Below are 22,899 nucleotides of genomic sequence, written 5' to 3' on the forward strand. Positions count from 1 at the left end.
AAATTAGTAAAGTAAAGGTAAGACTGTCTGTTTTATGAGTTGATGATCTGAAATGTATTATAAAATCATTTAACAAGTAACTGTGATTTTTAAAATGTTTTTCCATACCAAGGCAGGAGCCTTAACGAAGAAGATGCTTATTATTACTAATAAAAAGACTAGATCCGTAGAGTAGTATTACTGTTAATGACGAAACAGTTTTAAGGAAAATCCAACGGGTATAAAGATTCTATTTTAGAGTACAAAATCGGTTATGATGAGTAAAAATAAACATTTGTATTTGAACTATGGTATAAGGCTGGCAAAAAGCAGTATAATAATTAGTCATGTAAGTGATGCCTTCTTTAAATGTTTGAAATCAATATAATGGTTAAGTTATTGATTTAATAACTGAAGTCATTTATTTGCCTAAAACATGATAGTAAGTAAATATTTTAAACTGTAATTTAGTCATAATCTGAATAGCTCGACTACCTAGGTGAGCATTGTAGACTTTCATGCATAGATTGAGTTTAGTTAGAATTTTTTAAAAGAACAGACTGTAAGGAAAGAGTTCTAGGTAAAATAAATCTTTTCCCCCCAAATCATTTTAAAATATCAACACTGAAATATTATCTGGTTCATATCCAAAAGAATTGCTCCTGTAAAACTTGCCATTCTAGAAATCACTGCATAATTAACATTCAGGCTTTCATTGTTAAACTGATAATAGCTTACACGTTTGCTTTTTCTCTCCCTCTGCTTACTTAATATGGAAATGGCCATTCTAATTTTCATTTTCCCCAGACCTGTTAGTTGTTACATTCGGAAAAAAAAATTTTTTAGGGGGGGGAAGTATCGATTCCCTAAGTTTCAGGGCCTGAAAACAAGTTTTGGAAAAGTATGAAAGATAACGTGTAACTACTCCCCAAAGCTCGTAATTGGTAGCTGCTGTAGCAAGAGATGTGTGTTGACAGTGTCTCTGAGAAGCGATTCTCACACAGCTGTTTATTCAGATAGCATGGGGCGCGTTCATTTACATAATAAATTTTTTCGGAGCAGCAAGGTTGAGTCAGAGAGAGCAGTGCTCCTCTCAATTGTTGCATTTAAACCAATAAGGATAGGACAAGAGAATAGCTGTGGTTTGCGTTGCAAAAACAAAAAAAGCCCCGAGGCTCCACGGGCAGACCTACAAGGCTGCGCCAACAAATCGAGGGATGAGATGGTGCTGTTTCTTTGTCTGGGCTTCTCAGATGCTATCAGCTGCTGCTGTTTAGAGGGAAAGAGCGCGGGGCTCAAAGCGGTGACTAAACAGAACGGTGGGAGCTGATGGCTGCGAGTTTGGGGCGAGGTAGAAACTCTCCAGTGCCACTTCCGACTCTGAGCCTTCCTGTTGCCGTCCAGTGTGGCGGTTTTCTCGCCGGGGCCAGCGTGTGCGCTCAGTCGCTCGGCAGCCCGAGCCTGCAGCGGCGCCCAGGCGGCGGTCCTCGCGGCCCCGCTTCCCCCCGCGGACGCGCTCCGCTTCCCGAAGCGCCGGGCTCCGCCGAGAGCCCCTAAGAGCCCTCCCGCGTCCTTATCCAGGAGCAAAACTATGTCAGGAATGGAGGTTTGCTAAACCAGAAAATTCGAAGGAGCCCAGGAAACTGGTGGATGCAGCAGATGTAAGCGCTGTAAGTACAAGCTGACTGTTTGAAAAACTGTTCTGAATGACAACAGCTGTCCTGTGGGCAAAGCCGAAGATAACAAGAGCGCTTTGAGTTATTGTTTTGATTTGTTTTAAAAGAAAAACATTAGGGCGTGGGGAAGATTATGACACTTTGTACCCAGTGCTTTATGGGCCACTGGGTTCCATCGTAAAAGTATAAGTTTTAACCCCCAAATTAGCTGAGCGATTAGAATCATTAAGAGGTAATTAGAAATTAATTGTTAACGATGACTTTTGTTGTGCTCTATGTAAATAAGTATATTGCATGGCTATATTCTTGTAGGGAGATCACTTCATATCTCTTTTCTGCACAAACCTCAACTATTACTGTGTGATATTGATTAAAGCGGTATCTGTCTATATCCATTGCAACACACAGATAACTTTTCCTATACATTTTAGTGGGATTGGAGAAAAGGAGGAAGGAATTAACATTTTCAAAGGACAACAGATAACAAAAATAAATTGAAACCACTTTTTAAGGAAGGAAATCCTTTCATTTCAATAAACAAATTTCCCAAACATTATATTAAAGGGCTCATCTTCAAAAGGTGAAATAATAAACATTTGCCAAATTAATATATTTCTCACTTATTGACATTTAACAGGACTTGAATGGACCTTGAAATTAAAAACAAGGTTCTTAAACTTTTGAATTACCACTTAAAATATTTGTCATTCAAAATCAGTATATGAATTGCTAATGACTCATGGGGTTATATTTCTTGGGAGGAGTTTTTGAAACATTTAAGCACAGCTTTTGCACGAATTCAGTAAATTCAGAGCTGTCACTGAATGTAGACAAGTGTTTTTATGTTTCATTTCTTAAAATGACAAGGGATACAAAAAGTCGCTAGTTAAGCACATAGTGTAGTTTTATAGGCTGGGGGTTGTTTTCTTGATGTGTCTCTCCTAGTAGGTTTTATTTAAGCGTGTGAGTCTTTTCGCCCACCGTTTGGGATTTGAAGACATGCACACACGAATAGTCATGCTTTTTTGCATTATCAAATATTTGATATTTGACTTTCTCGCTGCTTGAGTTCTCCTAAGGCCCAAAGTGTTCAGTAAGTGAGCAAACAGCCATGGATTTTCAATCCTGAAAATTCTTCGCGGTGACAGACAGAGCAGCCTAACTGAGCCACTGTTCAGTTTCAGAATGCCAAAGGGAAGTCAACAGCTCTGGGAGTTTGGTAGACATAATAAATGATTTTCTCAAAAGAAAATTTCCTCTTGAATTCGAAAATTTATTTTGTAAGAATACCTTGGGGAAAAAAACACTCTCAGTGAGAATAAAGCCCCTTCCATTTCATCAGCTATCGAAAGTATTACATTCAACATCTTAAATAAATGCTAATTTTGAAAGCAATCCGTCAAGTCTATAGGTAGAATCAGTGTCCTTCACATACTTGTTTTTGTTTTCCTGGGGACTCTATTTTGTCATTTGCTTTAAACAAGATACTTTAAAAAGTGATACAGTCTATTACGTTTAAAATCAGTAAGGGTATTAAAGAATTCATTTTGTGGAGTCTGATAAAGAAGGAGGTAAGTGTTAACACTGAAACGACATCTACCTCTTCCTGGAAGTTCATTTTAATTTTAGGTTTAGATTTTTATTACATCACTGACACCATCGTTGGAAATGTTGATTGAGGAACATTTTAGCAAGGATATATTGTGATTTAAAAGCAGCCTTCTGCCTAAGGCACATTTTCTTTCCTATAAAATACACTCTGATTAGAAAATTGCCATTGTCTTTCAAATTTGGGAGTACTCAGGTTGATCTGTGGTTGGGCAAAACTAGCTCGCCTGCCAACTCTATTTATTTAGATAAGTTCAGTACTTTCACTTTGAAAATTTCTTTTGAGTTTGAAAAAAAAGTTTAAAATTATAGTCATTTTATAAAAATTGCTTCTAGCAAGCAAAAAAGCCAATGGAAAACCCATAATTTAAACAAGTACCTACATTTTATTTGCTCTCTGCTGCTGAGATTTAGAATCCCTTTCCATTTACAGTTTACTTTTCACAGAACATTATTAACTTTTTGGCTTCATACATGATCTTCTGTCAGATGCTTTTGATTTGTAATTTAGCAAAGTATAATAAACAGTGCAAAAGTCATGAAGTTTGCTCTGCATCCTGAGCTCTGTGGTAGGGAAAAATGTGATAAAATGTGTACCTTAAGTCTTGTTTGATGATCTCTCAAAGCAAGTTTGCCTTCTGGAAATAATTTCTGGGGTTGAAGAGCATGGTATTAACAGATTTAATGTGGCTATTCAATGGATTGGCGAAGTACTATGTGAGGTTTAACAAAATGAGAGAGACAAATTGAACATCAACAAAAGTTACATCTGTGAAGAATTAGAAATTTAATTAGAAAAAAGGCAAACTTAAAAGACCTCATTAACTAATCAGAAGTCAAAGTTACTAGTTGCGGATCCTTGAATTGAAATTCTAAGAAGTTCTGCTCTCCCTTTTTCTCTGTATTTTCACAACTCTGTCAGTACGCTACACTGGGTATTCTCTACAAAGAGTTTTAAAAAGCATTAAAGTGAAATGACTTCATTGTAATCTAAGATGACCATTTATAATGTTATGGGAAATATTTTTGCACTCCTAGGAGCATTTGAATTAAAAATACCAGATTAGGAGGAGACAAGAAACATACTAGGTTTATGGATGTAAGGCAGAGAATATGAGCTTACTGAATGCCTAACAGCATTTTTCTGAAAACCATGAAATATTTTGTTTTCTCTTTGAATGGAAAGGCGCCTAATTAATTATTTTTGCAGCACATTATGTTTTCAGACCTTGAAAACCTAGAACCTTCCAGAGATATTGGCAAACATAAGAGAAAACTAACGCCAATCAGAAATAGGTGTTCTTTTTAGATAAGTCATTACAAGAGTATGTTTTCTTACTGCACTGTAATCTTGTACTACACATAAAAAACTAAAAGCATGTGAAGTGTAGCATTTTGTAAACTGTAACTAATTTTGCTCACATCTGTGTCTAATTGTTGTCTGCATTCGCATTCTTGAGAGTAGATTTATTTTTCCTGGACCACGATGTGGATTCAGCTGACCAGCCTAAGTGAGGATTAGTTGTTTTAAAGTTATTTTGATTAAAGAGTCATTTTTAAAAACAGTAACACACAACACATGGTTTAACTAATCCTTGAGACACAAAAGAATATATCTGATGTATACTTAATGAAATGAAGATCATGGATACGGGTTCAAAAATTGTAGTGTACGAAGTACAGTAGAGACTGAGTCCAGCCAGCCTAAAAAAAAAAGTACGTTGTTGTGAAAATGCATTTTTTTCAGTGAGAAAGCGTGTTAGAATGATTCTTATTTTGAAGTTCATTTTTTTAATTAACAGATTGACTTTGCAATTAAATAGGATAGGTTAAACCTCAAATATAAATATAATCAAACTTTCAAAGTATACAAGGAAACTAAAATTAGGTTTTTAAGATGATACTATCTAGCCAAGGTTAAAATAGGAATGTATTTTAATATGTAACAGAAAGTATGTTTTACAAACTCTTTCACATAATTAAGCCAAGAGAGTTCTTAAAATTAAGTTAGTTCTCACCTATAATTTATTCCAGGTGTATAAAAGTGGAAAAAAAGAGAAAAAAAAGGAAATTTATCCTTGAGGTATATCGCTGCAGTTTCTAAAGGAAAACATTTCATCTTGTGTGAGAACATTAATTTCAAAAAAAAAATCAGAAGCCAGTTATCACAAAGTGACCTATCTGTAGGCATTAAAATGAAACTTTTATTGAGTACTCAGGCATCTCTTTAAAATTATTTTTCATCCTGCACATATTTTAGAAAAGTATACCTAGAAATTTCGTGTAACATTATACCAAGATATTTAGACTTTAACGATGCTTTATTCTTGCCAAAAAGGTAGTACTTTTTAATTTCATAAATCATAATTAAAAAATAACAGGACTCAACAGAAGATGCTTGGCTGGATAACTTTAATGCCATTTGAGATGCTTCAGTTTTTTCATCTTTGTTCTGTAACCCTAATTGATGTCTGTTCCGGTTGAATGAAAATACACATCAAAGATTTGGAATTCTGAGTCATTTTAAACGTTATGCAGAATTCCCTTTACCTCCGAGGCAGGCGTTAGCCTGAGCTTGTGGGCCAGCAGCCCACCCTCACCTGAGCTTATCACCTGCTGGCAGTTTTGCTGTCTCTGGACGAAGGGCAGTGACTAGCAAAGCCTGCAAGCTAAGTTAGCTGTTCAGTGAAATGCCAAATACAGATTCATCTGGAGACAAAAGAGACCAGAACTCTGGCCAGCTGAGACACTGAATTGATTATTCAACTATCCATTCTCTCTCCTGGTTTAAAATGGGGAAAATTAAACCAAAAGCGAACGGCTTTTGCTATTTCACCAGGCAGTGATGGATTTCCCTGAATTTAAACATTCACTGAATTTTCAATTTGCTGGGGTACATGAGCACATTGCTCCACGATGGGACTTTGGGGAGGAGAACTTGCCTTTGCTATTTCTCGTTGAGTCCGGCACTGCCTGAAAAGTGGCCGAGAAGCCGTTTTGGTGAATGTTCAATAGTAAATATAGGAGAAAACCATCCCGATAAGGATAAGAACTGTCAGGTGTCAAAGGCATGGGTGGGAACTCTATTTCAGCTGGTGATAGCAGAAGATGAAAGATCTTCTGAGGATGCTGGAGGGTTAATGCTTGAACTACTGCTGTGAAACACACTCATTTTGCTAATAGCTATTTTTTTTTTCCAAGCACCTTGTCCAAGCTGCCTGAATAAGGCTGCTTTGCATGTTGATTGGGGGAGGGGTAATCCCGTTTGCAGCTGTCATAGGCCAGTGATGAATCACTATCCCGTCATTTGGCTGCCTTCCCCCCCTAACAAGGGGAGGAGGAGGGCAGACCTGGAGGAGGAAACAACAGTGGAGACCTCAACTTAAAGACAATATGCCTTTCACCGCTGCAGTATCCTCCTTTTTCTCTTTTGGTTAAAAGAGAGCATTGTAGTCCTGAGCCACGTGCTCTGTATAATTAAGAACTGACACTGAAGCAGAGTAACAACAGCTTCTAATTTTTTACCCCTGATCACAGGTGCAAACATCTCAAACCAGTTCAGATGTTGCTGTTTCCTCAAGTTGCAGGTAAGGATATCGTTGATATTTGACATTTGGGGAGATTACCTTTCTGTGACCCCCCCTATCTATTTTTGTCTAGTATTTCTTAATTATTTCTATTAATAGCCTTGGTTGGAAATTACTTAACCATTTGTGTGTGTGCCTGTAAAAAATTGTTAAATATGTAGAAAGGGAAGAGGATCCTGGGTTTGAAAATGATTAGGGGTTCTAGTTTCTGGGGTTAGGAAAACTGTGAATGTGTCATGAGAATTAGGGGAGAAAAATTGGATTTTAAGCCATTTCCCATTTGAATCCAGAAGACTTGGGGAAGTCAAAACTCACTTTGGAAGTAAAACGGTTCATGTTAAGCCGTTTTAAACACTGACGTTTACAGTCAGTTTAAGTGCAGCCTCCAAATTAAAACGACTGGAGCTTTTATTGGCCTGGCGGGATGAGCAGACAGTCTTAGCTTCATACATATTAACCCCCTTCCTTTTTTTTTTTTTTTTTTTTTTTTTTAGAAAAACACAAAGTTTAAAACAAAGTGAATGGGTCTTAGACTTTCAAACACTTGGCTGTCAGAAAACAGAACGGTATCTAGGTGTGTTTTTAGTCACTTTAAACAAATGCTCGCCTCTCTTCATTAGGAAAAGATGCAATATAAGTGAATGGCTCTGAAATTGTGAACATGAGTCGTGGCTTCTGTACCCTGTAGGGCATACGCAACTGCCGAGTGGAAGAACTTTCGGGGGGATTTCGCTGGTTTTGTGTTGTAAAAATGCCCAATTTGAGCAGGGAAGTGGCATTGTTCTTATTTCCCTGAGTGGGTGACAGCTGAGGTATTCTGACTACTCATGTTGCTGGGGACTCACTGTATGCTGGCCTGCTCCCTCCTCACTTGGGCAGGCTGTATGTAATCCACAAAGCAAACAAGTGAGCCGACATCAGGATGTTTTAATGCTGCATTTGTTTCAAGGGAGACAGAGGAACAATTAAGCAGTTTACCAGAGTAAACACATGCATCAGGGACAACTCATTCCCTGTCACTGGACTATAGGCTTCAAGTGTGGTATTTGGTTTGGAGACCCATTAAATTACAATTGGGCGGTAAATTATAAAGGAGTACCTAGTGCTAATTTATCAGATGAAAGAGATTCCATAGAAAAGTGATTTTTTTTTTTCAATTTTACACTTTCGTCTTTTAGAAAAATAATGCCTTGGGGTTTTTTTCCCACCTAAAAAGAAAAGCATGATGGTCTGTTTTCTTTGATAATAAAAATAGATGGAATTGTCTCAATAGATCTTGGGACTTGATGAGCTATCGGAGGAGAGAAAAAGAGATTTAAGAAAAAACTCTATATGAATGTTTGGCTGAATAGGTAAGGCCAGTGACATCTTGTAATAGTACACGTTACATTTTCACTTCAGCCATCCTTTCATAACGTAAGACAAACTATTTTGAGTCGAAGAAGATAGATACAATGGGACTTTTGTGCGAATGTGTTTCAAAGAAGGTGTCAAGTCGTTAGCGCATTAAATAGTGGGGTTATGAATTTGGTACATCTGTCAAACGGAAGGCTTCTTGTCTTTAGGTCTATGGAAATGCAGGATCTAACCAGCCCGCATAGCCGTCTGAGTGGTAGTAGTGAATCCCCCAAACTCGATAACTCTCATATAAATAGTAATTCCATGACTCCCAATGGCACCGAAGGTGAGTGTCTGCCTTCTCACTGTTTACTTTGCACCTTGTTTCTTCATCAGTATACACTGTGTTACTAGGTGGTTATGACTTCAGTTGTCAAATCCATGAAACCGCTGTTTTATTTCTTGTTTAGGTAATTTGACTTACGAATCAGTATCCACCCTTACTTAGGGACTGCATGTTACCAGGTTATTGTGACATTACACAGACTGGTTTTATTTCACATAGATGCATATGTATGCATGACATATTTAAGCTTTGAGTGTGTTTTTTCTTCTTGTTGATCGTTCTCCACAGCACAGTATCAATCTGCAATCGTTTTGCTCTATGAGCCATGAAAATTTGGATTATTTCCTTTATTTTACTTTCCCTTTGTTACTAAATATAACCAAATTTGTTTCAAGGCAACATTAGACTGGATTGTCTCTAAATATCAATAAAATAATTTGTGTGCCTAATGTTCTTGGGGCTTTGGCCATTGAAATATAAAGAAGTAAAAAAATACTTATTGTTTACAAATATACGACCTTACTTGGAAGATAACATGAAATTCATTTACTTTCTTAAAGATTAAGTATATACTTCAAACATAGTACTGTTACAATGATTTTTGTGTAATTAATACATGTGAATATTTATGTAAATTTCATGTAAATAGGAACGCCTACTTTAATCCATATATACCTAAGTCTAAACATAGAGGTAAAGCTATTTGTATCGTTAGCTGTCGTGCACGTTTATTTAGGTACTATACATATTTTTAAAACTTCATAGAAGGGTATGTTACATATTGCATTGTATTTATTTCTACTTTAGCCTACTGAAATATTCCTTCTTCACAGATGATATTTTTGCTTATTTATTCCTTACTAAGCCTTAGGACCTTGATGAACTTAGAACCTAAGTTTCACTAGAATTATCTACATTAGAGTTCCATCCATAAGCAAAACCCTTAACCATCATTTCTCAATCACCATGATGATCTTTCATCATAGTTCTTAAAAACGACAACAAAAAAAATCCCAAATGCCATAAACTTGTTCGTTTGGTGCAATATTCCCGTATGTGTGAGGGAAGCCTTTTGAAACTGATAATGATGTGAAATTTCTGGTAATGGATACAATGTAAAATCAGTTGTTTCTGATAGGAGATAACTTTTACAGCCTCCGTGATTGTTTTTACATGTAAGTCGTCTGTATTTTCCTTTTTGAGTAAATACCTTCATTTATGGAAAATGGTCCCTGTCAAAAGTAGAAACTTTGCTGACGTAGCAAAAAAAAATCTCTGAAAAAGGTTCCTTTACATGGGAAACTCTTTTCTGCCCATTTCGATAGGCAATCAAAAAGAAATTTCAGTTATGTATAGGAAAGTCATTCTAGCATTTAGGAAGATTTTATAGAGCAGATGAAATAAACACCAGCAGTCCTTTTTTCCTCTCCTTTGGAATTTGGCTTCAGGTGTGAGCATGACAGCTGCTGCAGTGTGGACTGGACCGGGTGTGTGCACAGACACACAGACCACTGCAGGGCCCTGGACCGGTAGGCCCCATGCCAGTGTCAGCGTGCAGGGCGGCCGCTGAGGGCAGCATCAGGGGACCAGAGGTGGAAACCTGTAACAGTCATTCTCATCACTGTGAAGTCCAAATAAGACAATCATTTAAAGTAACTTAAAAAAAAAAAGAAGCTCTAAGTATGTTATATTGTTTTGATTTATAGAATAGACCAATACATATTGGTAGGAGTAATTATGAGTTAATTTTCTTATATATGAAGACATGAAATAGGGGTAAGATGTTTTCATTTTGTCATCGTTTTACTGGCAAATCAACTCCTACAAAAGAAGAACCAGGCAATATTGAAACAGGGTACGTGTTGGAGGCTGCCCCCTTGGATGGCTTTGTGTGAGTGATGCGTGGTTTGCTTTTTAAGGACATGTGAAATGATACTATTTCTGAATATTTATATTTCATAGCTTGATGTCATGTTTGTATTCAGTAATATGTACTTGATCAGATTTTTGCGTAACTAAAATAAATCCAAACTAAGAAAATGTTTTAGATAACTGCGTAATCTGCTGAACTATCAATTTGGGAAATACTTAGAAATTATTTCTCTCCTAAAAAAAAAAAACCTCTTAGTTATCTTATGGCTTAGAAATGGATTTTTTTTAGACCTATTTCAGACAGGTACCCAGTTACTCACCTCACTCTGTTTTCGGGCATTCTTTACTGGTATACTTTGCAAAGGTTATGGTAGAAAGTGAAGTGAGAAGATATCAGTATAAATTATCCAAAGAATACATGAAATTTTAGTCAGTCGACTGGGGCATCAGTTTTACTTTAGTGTACAGTTTGAAAACATGGACCCAAACTTTCTTCACCACCTATGCTACATGTCTGTTCAGATGCAAACGATATCAGAAAGTTCTGGGTTATTATTAAGTTTGTGAATTGATTTATCATGCTGCTTACATGTTGCATAAGGCATTTGTGTCTTTTCTCTCAGTCACCACTAGAGGAGTTCAGCTTAAAAATGAGTGAATTCACAGTGGCTGACAAGCTTTCCTGGAATAGAATCATTATAGATTTTCCTATTCCTTCTTTGAAATCTTATTTATTTTGAAACCAGCAGTATTTACCAATGAATTAGAGGAATGAAAAAAACAAGAAATCCCTTAACTTTTTAAAAAGTGTTTAAAATATCAATCACCTCCCCTAGGTCCATAACAAGTATTTCTAGCTATCCCTGCCATGATGGATATTTAAGTGACTTTATTGCAGCCCAGTTGCAATGAGTCTCCTTAATTAGGTCAACAAAACTTCCATTGAGTTTACATAGTTGTTGGCCCTCCACCCACTTAGATAGGTTGTCTTCTCTCACCAGAGCCATTTTTTATTTCCTGCAGCCACTTGTTCCTATCATGAGGCTAAGAAAACATGAAAATCTCCTGTATCAAAAACCATAACTTCATCTGCAGAACAAACAAGAAGGGAATGGAGTGGAGAGGCAGAGAATATTAAGTTTCTTCTTAAGTTGGCTGCCAAATTATCATAAGACTCAGTGTTTGTAGGTTCTGTCCTCACAGGCTAGTGCCTATTTTCATGGTTCATCTAAGGGATAAAGACAGAAAGACACTGAGCTGCAGCCTCACATATTGTGCTTTTCTCCTTCCTAGTTGAAATGTTCTTTAGTGAGATTCGTTGTTTGAATGTTTCAGATTTCAAAAGTTTCAACTCTTCATATTTGTATATTCTATTCCAACCTCTCTGGGAGTTGTTATTGTTGCAGTGAACTGTGGGTTTCACCCAGTTTATACATCTTTGAACTAGAAAACATAAAGAGGCAAAAATACAAAATAGTATAAATGAATGCTTGACTTGCATTAAGAAAAGCACTGTTAGAAGTGATATGTCTCCAGATGAGTTAATAACTATTTTAGATTACTGTTCAATAATTAAAGCTTGACCTGGAGAGACTGATGGAATGGTTATGGAAACATCAGTGGTGGCTTTCCTTTTATAACTGTTTTCTTCTAGTCTTTTCGTCTTTCGGGACAGAATGGAAGAGGAATTTTTTATTAGATTATTAAAGCTTAATTTTTAAGACATAGGCTCTTGGGTGGTGATACTCCTATTAGATAAATATGAGCGTCGGACCTGAGAGGATTTCCAGTGTGTAGGTATACGTTCCGGCCTCTCTTTGGTAGAGGCTGCGTGTTGACGTTTGTGTTGTGTCAGTGTGAGACGTAGTTGGGAAACGTTTCTTCAGAAGGACCTAGGGCTCCAGCAGTAAAAGGATTTTTATTTACGTACCTAATTAAGGCCTTGTTTGCAAAGCAGTGATTCTTTCCATCTTTGTTTTTTCTGCTTGTCTTAAATCCACGGGAGCATAAGATTGGTCGGTTCGTATATTGCTAGTGTGAGTGTTTATTTTTGGTTGTCTAGGGGTGAGGAGTGGTGAAGGGCAAAAAGGAGTTGTGAGCAAGCAGAACTCAAAGCTCTCATTCTGAGTTTTCTTGATTGTAAATTTAGAGGCAAACTCAAGAAGAGGCTAAACTTGTCTTAAAGCAGAGGAATTTGTCTTGAAGTGACATAAAACCAGATGCAACTGGAATCTTCACTACAAATAGGGTTTCAGGGATTCTGATGGTAATTCAAGTAGTAATTTTGAATTGGTATATCAGATTTCCCAGATGATAAGAGATGCAATCTTGGATTAGGTGGTTAAATTTTCTGCATTTTAAGACTGATTTAGTTGTGTATTTCATATTTTAGGCTGATAGGTTAATTCAATTTTACAAATTTCTATTATCAGAAGTTATTTGAAAGTTGCTTTATCCTTTCTACAAAGCTTAGAATGCAAACAAATTGTCAGTATCTTGAATTTGTTTTCCTCACTGTAATTTTAATTTCGTAAAATACAGTTATAGCCAACTAGAGTATTTTTAAGAACTCTTACTTACGAAAAATATGTCAACTGGAGTGAATGTGTATAACATTATGGTTTGAGGCTACATTTTAAAAGCTATATTTATATATTTGTGGTCAAATTTTCTGTTGTCAGTAGAAAAAACGGTAATCTAATTTTATTGTTGTTTACATTCTGTACATGATTTAGTTTCTGGAAGATGAAGGGACATTGTGAGTAAAGGAGTTTCTAAGTGACATTTTTAGAATCTGTCTGTAGCCACAGAATTGGCCTCTTTTAAATTGTTCTTTAGCAAAAGCTGTGAAAGGATGAAAAAAATAATTTGTTAGGATTTAATGTTTGCGTATACAGTGTATGAGAATAATTTTCACATGCCTGTTGGTAGTTAATGAAAATAATAGCTAATTTTTAAGAATAACTTATTATTAGTCACTAAGCTGACTGTTCTCTATGATTCGTTTCTTTCGTCTTCAGAAAATCCTTGGAGATCGCCAGCATAGTGGTTGAGACACTGGGTTTGAATCCCAGCTCCTTTTGCTGGCTGTGTGAGCTCAGGCACGTTAACTTCTGTGTGGCTCAGTCTCATCTGTGCAGGGGGGATAACAGCAGGTCTCATATCAGGCTTGCTGTGAGGATGATAAGTAAAACTTGTAACACACTAGGAACTTACTAAGTGCTCTGTGAATTTCTAGACCATATGTAGATAATATCCCCTTCCAGAGTACCATTATTGTTTCATGTACAATAAAACTGAGTCTCCGAAAGTTAAATGCCAAGTTGAAAGACACATGATTTGTAATTGGTACCACTGGTATCTGACCTGGTATTTGAATCAAGTTCTATTTGAGTCCAGAGCCTGGGTTTTCAAATCACTGTATCACTCTAGGGAGAGAATACATGATTCCACCATCTGCCAATACCTTTTCTAATACCTTCGTACTAAACATTGGTACCTCCACTGTCCTCGTGACTGGAGAACACTATTCTCTAGCAAACAGCAGAGCTGTAAAAGGACCAATGGCAAAGGCTTTGATGACAAAAGGACTTCATTATAAGGACAACTCCCCAGGGTAGTCATACTCTGCTTTTTAAGTTCTTTTGTGCATGAGTGTGTGAGATTTCTTCCTTGTGTCGTGTGCACATAGCATATTGCATCAATAGGTTAACTTCTAGGGGATTGTCTCTTACTAGTTTTCATTTTCAAAGCTTTAGACTTAATTATAATTCCACCAGCCGTCCATCTATGTTAAGCCTCTCTGGGATCAAACGGAGTTGGGAAGTCATCTCTGCTTTTCATTATAATAGTCATTATTATATGCACATTTGGATTGAAGCAGTATTACTGTGAAATTTTAAAAGTGGTTGCAGTTTTGCTACTGCTCAGAGTAAGTCTTTTCGGCCTCAGAAAATATTTTGAAGTGGGTGATGAATTTGGTCACATTTCTCTTGACTTTAAGAACCAGGTTATAGTAACCAAGCAAAACTCAAAGAAGAAGCTTAAATGGCATTTGTTGAGGGCTCCATAGGAAGAGCAGTTTCCAAAGCCATAAGTTGGGAACATGCGTGCTACATTCTAGGAACAGGAGGAGAGAGAATGACAGGGAGTGGAAGAGGTCAAGTGGGAGGAATAGAGGGTTGGCATGTGTAGGGCTTGCAGGTTGGCAAACATACTCTAGCCAATTACATATCACTAACTGTATCTTTCATAGTAAGAATAGGAACTATAATACTGCCTGAAACTAGGCTCAGAGTTTCTAGAGGGCCAGGCTTCTTGATAAACTAATGACTCGATGTAGACAGTTTTCATCTACTCCCAATATCTAATAGTTCAGAGAATTACAGTTCTGGGGCACCTCTCCCCTAGCTGGGCCAGAACTTTCATTGGAACAGAAGTATGTATAACTTCCTAAGGACATCCTATCTCTGGGAGAAACTTTGGTTTCCCCCAGAGGGACGTGCAGACCTTTAGTGAGTGCCAGTATTTAGGCCAATCCTTATCGCTTTGGTCATGAATTCCCTGATTTAAGTAATTTCTAATTTCTTAGGATGCCCAAGGATGTTTTGGGGTGAGCAGTATATAGATAAAAGTGGTGTGTGTGTGCGTGCACGCGTGCGTGCTTATTCTCACCTTGCTTACTTGGAATAAGGTCCAAGAATAATTCATTCTCTTCTTTTTGCCTCCAAACTTACAATATAATAGAAAGAATATATACAGAATTGTAAATTTTCTATTTTTCCCTTTTCCCTTTAGGTAGGAAGAAGTCATCTGTCACATAGACATCCTCAAAGACTGCTAAAATATTGCCTTTACTAAAAGAGAACATAAATTTTGAGAAGCTAATCGAGGATTTACGTTAAGCTTTAGGACGGCCAAGTAGTTTATAACTAAAAGCTTACTATGATTATGTACAAGGTAGTTTGCTGGGTTTGCAGGTTTTTCAGTTCTATTTCATGCCTCCAGTATCCCATTACACTGAAAAAGGTGGGTGAACTCTACCAGACACATTCCAAGGAGTATTTTAAAGTGCTCCCTGTAATATAGGACAGAGACATTTTTTCTTTCATAAGATTAATCTAAATCAAAATCTAAAATATTTCCTTGTTTTATCACTGCATCTATTACTGATAAGGGGAATTTTGTGTGGGGAGAATACTGTTTTAGCAAAATAAGGACTATGAACTGAATAGACTAAGTTCTTACTATCTATTTAAGGATTTCTTTTATTCCCTCCACCTACCTTATTTTATTTTATCCTAACAAAAGTTAGGGTAGCTTTTCTGCACCTCATTTTAAAGAGTTTAAGTGATTATTCTATGCTCCCACAGCATATTATCTGTGTTGGAAAAGAGATTCAAAGGCATGTCAGGCTAATTTTAAAGGCTGCATCCTTTACACTCAAAAAAAAAAAAAAGGACTTCCTAATAGCCTAAAAACTTAGCACTTACTGAAATACTTAACCTGCCTTAAGAAGTTTTTATGTTACTTTATCTAAGATTATTACCCGTTGAAGGAACTACAGCTTCCATTTATACGTGTATTTCACCTAGTAGAGGCTCACGGGTCCCTAAGGCAGGGATAAGTCTGTTCACTGTTGTGTCCTTAGCAGATGGCTGAAGGCTTGGCCCTGAAAACAGTCAACAAATATTTGTTATTGCATATTACTAGGTAAATAATGCAGGTGAATGATTCCAAGAGGAGGCTCACTAATTTTATTTACAAAGCATTAACAGATTCAATAAGTAGCTAAAGCCCATTTTGCAAATTTTTGAAAATGATCATTGTACAGACCAATTCCTACAGTAGCCATAGGCCGTCCATCCAGAGAACATCCGCAGTCAGCATTGCTGCTGAGTTTGAATTTGCTCCACAGGAACTAACTTGCATTTGATATGTACTAATTAACTGTTTTATAAATGGAAACTTCCACTTGGACTCAGTATTATTCAGCAGCGATGAATTAACTTTCACATAGTCCAAGAAACAGCTGAATGATAAAAAGATCAAGCAGTTAGCACACTTGGGTTTAGTATCCTTACATAGATGGTAAGGAGTCATGATTGGAGGTCAACATTTTTAAGGTGGGGAAAAATTGCAGGAGCAAGGATGTATACACACCGCAGTGAAAAGAATATACATATCATGTAAGAATATATATCGTGCTATATATCCACTATTGCCTTGTTAATTCAAGAAATAGTTATTGATTGTGTCTAGAAATTTACCAAATACCATTCTTGCCAAGGAGAAGTTCACGGTCTACTGTGATTGGCAGACCAATAATCAGATGACCACCATACTTGATGCTCAGGGCTGTATTCTCCAGAGGAGGAGGGATGCCTAAGCATGACTGAGGTGATCTAGGGATGGTTTCTGCACACTGGTAATGCTTAAACTGAATCTTGAAGGAGAGGTAGAAAACCACTGGATGCCAAGCCAGAAAGGCAGAAAGGGAGGCCATGGATTATTCAGGTGTAGCAAAGCCATCCCTAATCCCGGGGGCTGTGGGGGGGGGGTGCGGGCAGGGGGGTGTTGAGAGACATGGCAGACAGATGATGAATGGCCTTATGTACCAGGTTCAGGAGTTTGGATTCAATCCTGTAGGAACTGGGTGACCTGAAGGCTTGCAAATAGGAGAGTGATGTGATAGAGTCTGTGTCTTGCAAATACACTTAGGTAGTACTTTGAAACTCTATTCAGCAGGTGGTAGGTGGGGAGAAAAGACTCCAGGTGAGACGTTATGAGGGCATTTTTATCTAAAATCATGTACTTATTTATATATTTTTATTTCAGCACAAATTTCTATTTGATACTTGCCTTAAGGAAAGCAGAGAATGGATAATATTTAAAATATATCAGAGCAGTATTGCATGATCATGAGAGGGTGGATTTTGCAGTCAGACTAACCTGGGCTTAAAAAGGTCAGTTTAGGGCTTCCCTGGTGGCGCAGTGGTTGAGAGTCCGCCTGCCGATGCAGGGGACACGGGTTCGTGCCCCGATCCAGGAAGATCCCACATGCCGTGGAGCGGCTGGGCCCGTGAGCCATGGCCGTTGAGCCTGCGCGTCTGGAGCCTGTGCTCCGCAACGGGAGAGGCCACAACAGTGAGAGGTCCGCGTACCGCAAAAAAAAAAAAAAAAAGTCAGTTTAACAATGTAACTGACATGTGGGTTTTGAGAGACACCAGAGCAGGGGGTTGGGGGAAGGCTGGGAAGCCAGGATGCTAGCCCTGCCCCTTACCAGTTAGCAAGTGTGATGCCCTTTATCTCTGCTTCCTGGTCTGTAAAATGAAGAGAATAATAGTACTGACCTGTAGGGGTGTGAGGATAGTTAAATGAGTGGGTAAAGCACTTACAACAGTCTGACTCCTAGGAATTACTTAACCATTGGCTGTTTTTGTTGTTACTGTTATTATCGTATATGATCTCTGAGCCTCTGCTTTCCCCACTGTAAAATGGGGGTTATACCTTTTTCACTGCATGTATTTCACCTAGTTAGAGGCTCAAGGTTCTTTAACGGCAGGGACAGACCTAAAATGCTAAGCACAGTCACTGCCATACTATATGCTCAAAGAATAGCAGCTATTATTAAAGAATAATACATATTATATATTTTTAAGCAAACATATGGCTACTGCATGCTGGCTGGCTACTGCAGTGTTTCCATGGAAAGAGAAGATGTTTCCTTCCCTTGTGAGATCTGCACATCTCTTAATAGCCTTTGCAGGTACTCTGAGTACCTGTGGTACTCAGTAAGTACTTTCTCAATTAATACACAGAGGGTAGGATTTAGTTCTGGGTGCTCCCGTGATTCGGTGAAGAATGGGAAAAGGTATGATCTGAGATGTAAATTTGGTAGGTTGATTACATTTTAGGCAAGTAAACCATTTTTCCAGATTGATATGATTGAGGTTATGAACCCAAGCCAGCTCATCTGCTTCCAATCTTCATACACTAGTTTATTTTACCATCCGCTAATTTGCAACATACAGTGATACACTTTTGTTCAATGCCCTGCTCTTCTGGGACTTTTCTATTGCTGTGCCCTTCACTGATTGTTCAGATCTCCATCAGAGGAATGATTAAGGATGATAAAACCCTAATTGGACAACGTTTGATTTTTCAGTGGTTTCATAAAAGGTATGGTAATCAAAGAAATTTGAAACCTAATTGTGTGACCTTAGGCTAGTTTTTAAACGTCTTTAAGCTGCAGTTTCCTCATCTTTCAAATGTGACAATTATAATAAATATCTCATGATGTTGCCACGAGAAGCAAATAAGCTATTGCGTATAAAGTGCTTAGCACAATGCCTGGCATGTGGTAAACGCTCAATATATATAAGCTATTTTTAAAGTGACTACTCTTCCACATGAAAATTCTATGTAAATATTGCCTATGCCATACATTGAGACTGTTACATTGCTAACTCAATTCTTAAAATTGGAACAACCTTTTCAGACCGTGGTGCCATGTTTCCATTCTTATAACACACTAAAAATGTTTAGATCCCACTTTGACATCTAAATGTAGGTATCTGTTAAACGTCATCAAATGGCACATTTAAGATTTGTGTGTTTCATTATGTATATTTTACTTAAAAGAAAAAAGGACCATAAACAAATATGAACTCTAATGATACGAGCGCTGAAGTGTTTTGGGGAACTATATTATGTCTGCAGCTTATTTTTAATGCGTGTAGAATAAGGTGGTTTTATGAGGAATAGATGTGGGAAAGTAAATAGATTAAAATGTTAATGGTGAAATCCTGGTGGTAGGTTTCTGGCTGTTCACTGTATAATTCTTTCAACTTTTCAGTATGTATGAAAATTTTTTGTAATAAAATATTGGTGAAAAAAATGAACCTCAGATACTTAAAGTGTCCCAGGAAGGAAACATTTATTTAGTTTTCACTGCGTACAAAGCACTCTGCCAGGTTCCAGCACATATACAATGAAGTATGACACTACCTCTGCCTTTAAAAGCTCACAGTCTGGTTGGGGGAGATAAGACTTTTTAAAAATTTTGGCAAAAACTGAAAGATCATGTTGTGTCAATTAAATTATGAAGGCAGAGATTTCCAGTCCGTGGCTTAGAGATCCCCAGGAGTTGCAGAGCTAGTACTGAAAGTCAGCAAGTTCTGTGCAAAGAGCTCTGTCGGAAGGATGAGGAAATTAATAGGTCACATCCATCTTTAACTCTTTTTCACGTACGGACGTTCTGTTATGTTTATGAAAATATAAATTTTCTTGTCCGAAAATTCACAGTAGGTTTTTGTCATCGGGTACTTTCTCCATCAACAGATTAAAAATAGGCTATCATTTGGGTTCTGAAATGTTTTGGTGTTAGAAAGAGGGCTTCATTCTCAAGAAGGTTAGAAGCCACTGATCTAAACAAAAGTGCTCTCAGAGTTCAGAGAAAAGAGCTCTTCAGCTTGCTGAGGTCTGGCCAGGCTTCAAGAAGGAGATGGAATCTGAGCTGAGTGTTTGGGAAATGGGTAGAATTTGAATAGGTTGAGAAGGGATGGAATGCATTCTAAATGAGGGACCAATACGAACAAAGGTAGGATCGTTTGGGAGACTGGGAGGAGACCAGTTGAGCTGAAGAGGAACTGATAGTAGATAAGGTTGGAAGAATCATCTAGAGCCAAACTAGGAGGTGGAGGACCCTGAATACTAGGCTAAGGAATTTGGACTTTATCCTGGAGCCAGTAGAGAAGCCACTGAATATTTTGAGTGAGGGATTGATAGGGTGCAAGTGTTTTAGGTATGAATCTGGCAGCAGTTTCAAGGATAGATTGGATTGAGGGAGAGATGTGCAGCAAAATGGAGGCTCATCTGATCTGCCAAGATTTCGTGTTAGAAACCTGAGCTTGTGTGGCAAGAATGAGAATTGCCAAAAAAAAAAAAAAAAAAAAGTAAAAAGAAAGTGAAATCGCAGGAGACATTTTACTGGAGCAGCTGTCACTTACCAAGTATCACTTCTTTTACCAAAAAAAGTCAACTAGTCCAGACCTCGACGTAAATCATTGCACAGGGCTACTCCAATATGCTATACTTTCTGTGAATAATGAGTTTTGAAACTGAATAACATTTCTTGTTGGCTGTGTATACCCTTAAGTTCCAGTTTAGTCTAGGTATGTTGGTTTGGTTTTCATAAGGTTGTATTGCTATTTTGTAGAGTTAATATTTTTCTACTCTCTTTTAAGAGAAAGAGGATGACTTTAAATTTTTAGAGGAATAATAATCATATTCCAGACTGTGATACCTCATTTTCCAAATGGGTATTAACCAAAGGTAGATATATACACTTTTAGATAAAGAAGAAAGAGTTGAATGGCTGCTTATAATCTTTAATTTATTAATTCAATCATATGTCTAAAATAAGATCTATAAAATATATAAGTTTGGGAATATTGCTATCTTGCACTTTCATATTTCATGTAACAATTTTATTCTGTTTACATATGCATTTGGTATCCCTTGATGCCACTTTTTGAGTCATTGGACACATTTTTTAAAAAACATACATTTCCGGGCTTCCCTGGTGGCGCAGTGGTTGAGAGTCTGCCTGCCGATGCAGGGGACACGGGTTCGTGCCCCGGTCTGGGAAGATCCCACATGCCGCTGAGCGGCTGGGCCCGTGAGCCATGGCCGCTGAGCCTGCGCGTCCGGAGCCTGTGCTCCGCAGCGGGAGAGGCCACAGCAGTGAGAGGCCTGCGTACCGCAAACAAAACAAAACAAAAACAACCCCCATACATTTCCACTTTGGCCTCATGGTTTGAGCAGTCATTAAATCTGTGAGTGATACTATCATTGAATCCAAACTATAACTTAATATTATGATGGTTATACTTTTGTCTTATAGGTTATTTTTCATCTGTACAGCATAATTGAATCTCTTTAAAGGGCTTTTTAAGGCTTACTTACAGCAATATCTAACATTTGTCTTGGGCTGATCATGCCCCACAAATTATTATTAAATCTTTGTGACTTATTTACCTCTCTTTTTACTGATTCAGGAAGGGTTCTCTCTAAACACACAAAAATTCCAATGGTTGATATTCCTTTATGCGAATGTATCTTCTCCAAAGAGTACTTTGCTCAACATAACATGAGGGGCATGTGTCCTGTAAGTGAGAGGCTTTACAGGAACCTGCACATACGTTGACAGAGTGATAATTTGGGAAGAATAAAATGTAATCTTCTGTGTGATCATACACAGTGTGTTTAATTGCCTTATGCAATATGCCTAGTGCTATGAAGTCAGTTGTAAGCTGTTTTTTAAAGTCAGTTGTACGTTTTTACCTTCATCCATTCCTTCAGTGAATATTGTGTTCCAGCTCTGTGTCAAGCATGGTGCTATGTTCTGTAGAGATATAAAAAGCTGGACGTCCTCTCATGAAGAAATTTCTAATATATTCAAACGGATAAGACTGTGAAATGTAAAATGAGGTTGAATAGGATATGTGTTCTAAATGAGGTAGGTACAAGCTCAAGGAAAAGAAGAATCACCCCTGAGTAGTAGATTAGGCAAGACTTCACACAGCAGGTGGGACATTGGTTGACGGGAATTTGTAGAACCTTTAATGTCAGAAGGAAAGGCACTAGCCATACTGTGGATTTGAGGAAGGATTAAACATACAGTAGACCAGTTTGGTTTAAATGTTGACTGTATATAGGGACATGTGGTTCTTTGTCTGTAAAAGGGAGATAATAAGTGTCACACAGGAAAGTTAGGACAATTAGATGTGACCTTATATTTTGTAATATTCTTATATTCTTGTAAGTTACCGTTTGTTATACAAATGTAAAATGTGTATGGAAGAACTGGCAAGGAAAGGAAAAAATAAAAGTATAAAAAGCTTGGTCTTAGAGTATAGAGGGCCTTATGAATACGATAAAGGAATGGTAACTTAATTTGGGAGAAAATGGAGAGCCTGCTCTTAGACCTCAGAGCCAGGAGTGACTCGCTCAAATCTCGGCTAAGGAAAGATAAGTATCTCTGCTCAAAATAGAGTAGAGACTGAAAAGCAAATTGGTCAGCTTTTCCAAGAGAAGAGGTATAAGGTAATTAGGTTAGTGGCTGTGAAATTAGGGGGGGAAATGGTTGTAAAGAGTGGAATGGTAGAAATGATAGACTTGGCAATGGAGTGTGAGGAATGAGTTGCTGGGAGGAATCAGGGTGAAAAGGAAACTTTCTGTCTAGGTGGCATGGCCATTACAAAGGGATAGAATGAGGAGTTTGCGTTTGAGCAGGTTGATTTGACCTTGATCCAGGCAAGGGCCTTGCATAATTGGAATGTGAAGATTGGTCCCTGTGATAAAAGTTGTGCATGTGGATAGAGATTTGAGAGTTGTCTACGTGAAGGAGATTTTTTTTTTAATTGTGGAAAGACATAACTGTGAGGGACAATTTAGATAGATGAGGAGGTAGAATTATAGAACCACAGAG

At 37.6% G+C, this 22,899-nt stretch overlaps 1 protein-coding gene across 9 annotated transcripts in view; it reads left to right on the forward strand.

Annotated features, from left to right (window-relative positions):
• The window catches only part of EYA1 (EYA transcriptional coactivator and phosphatase 1), a 561,881-nt gene that overhangs the window by 401,201 nt on the left and 137,781 nt on the right, over positions 1-22,899 (forward strand). For 8 of the 9 annotated variants that reach the window (XM_079902475.1, XM_079902474.1, XM_079902481.1 and 5 more), the window contains 2 exons: positions 6,801-6,850; positions 8,416-8,534. In XM_079902475.1, coding sequence (XP_079758601.1) covers positions 6,801-6,850; positions 8,416-8,534 — 169 coding nt within the window. Of the gene's footprint in view, positions 1-1,373; positions 1,650-6,800; positions 6,851-8,415; positions 8,535-22,899 lie in introns of those variants that run through there. The other variant, XM_079902482.1, reaches the window with a different exon arrangement.

Source organism: Stenella coeruleoalba (genome assembly GCF_951394435.1).
Source record: "Stenella coeruleoalba genome assembly, chromosome: 17".
In the NCBI taxonomy this organism is placed as follows: domain Eukaryota; kingdom Metazoa; phylum Chordata; class Mammalia; order Artiodactyla; family Delphinidae; genus Stenella; species Stenella coeruleoalba.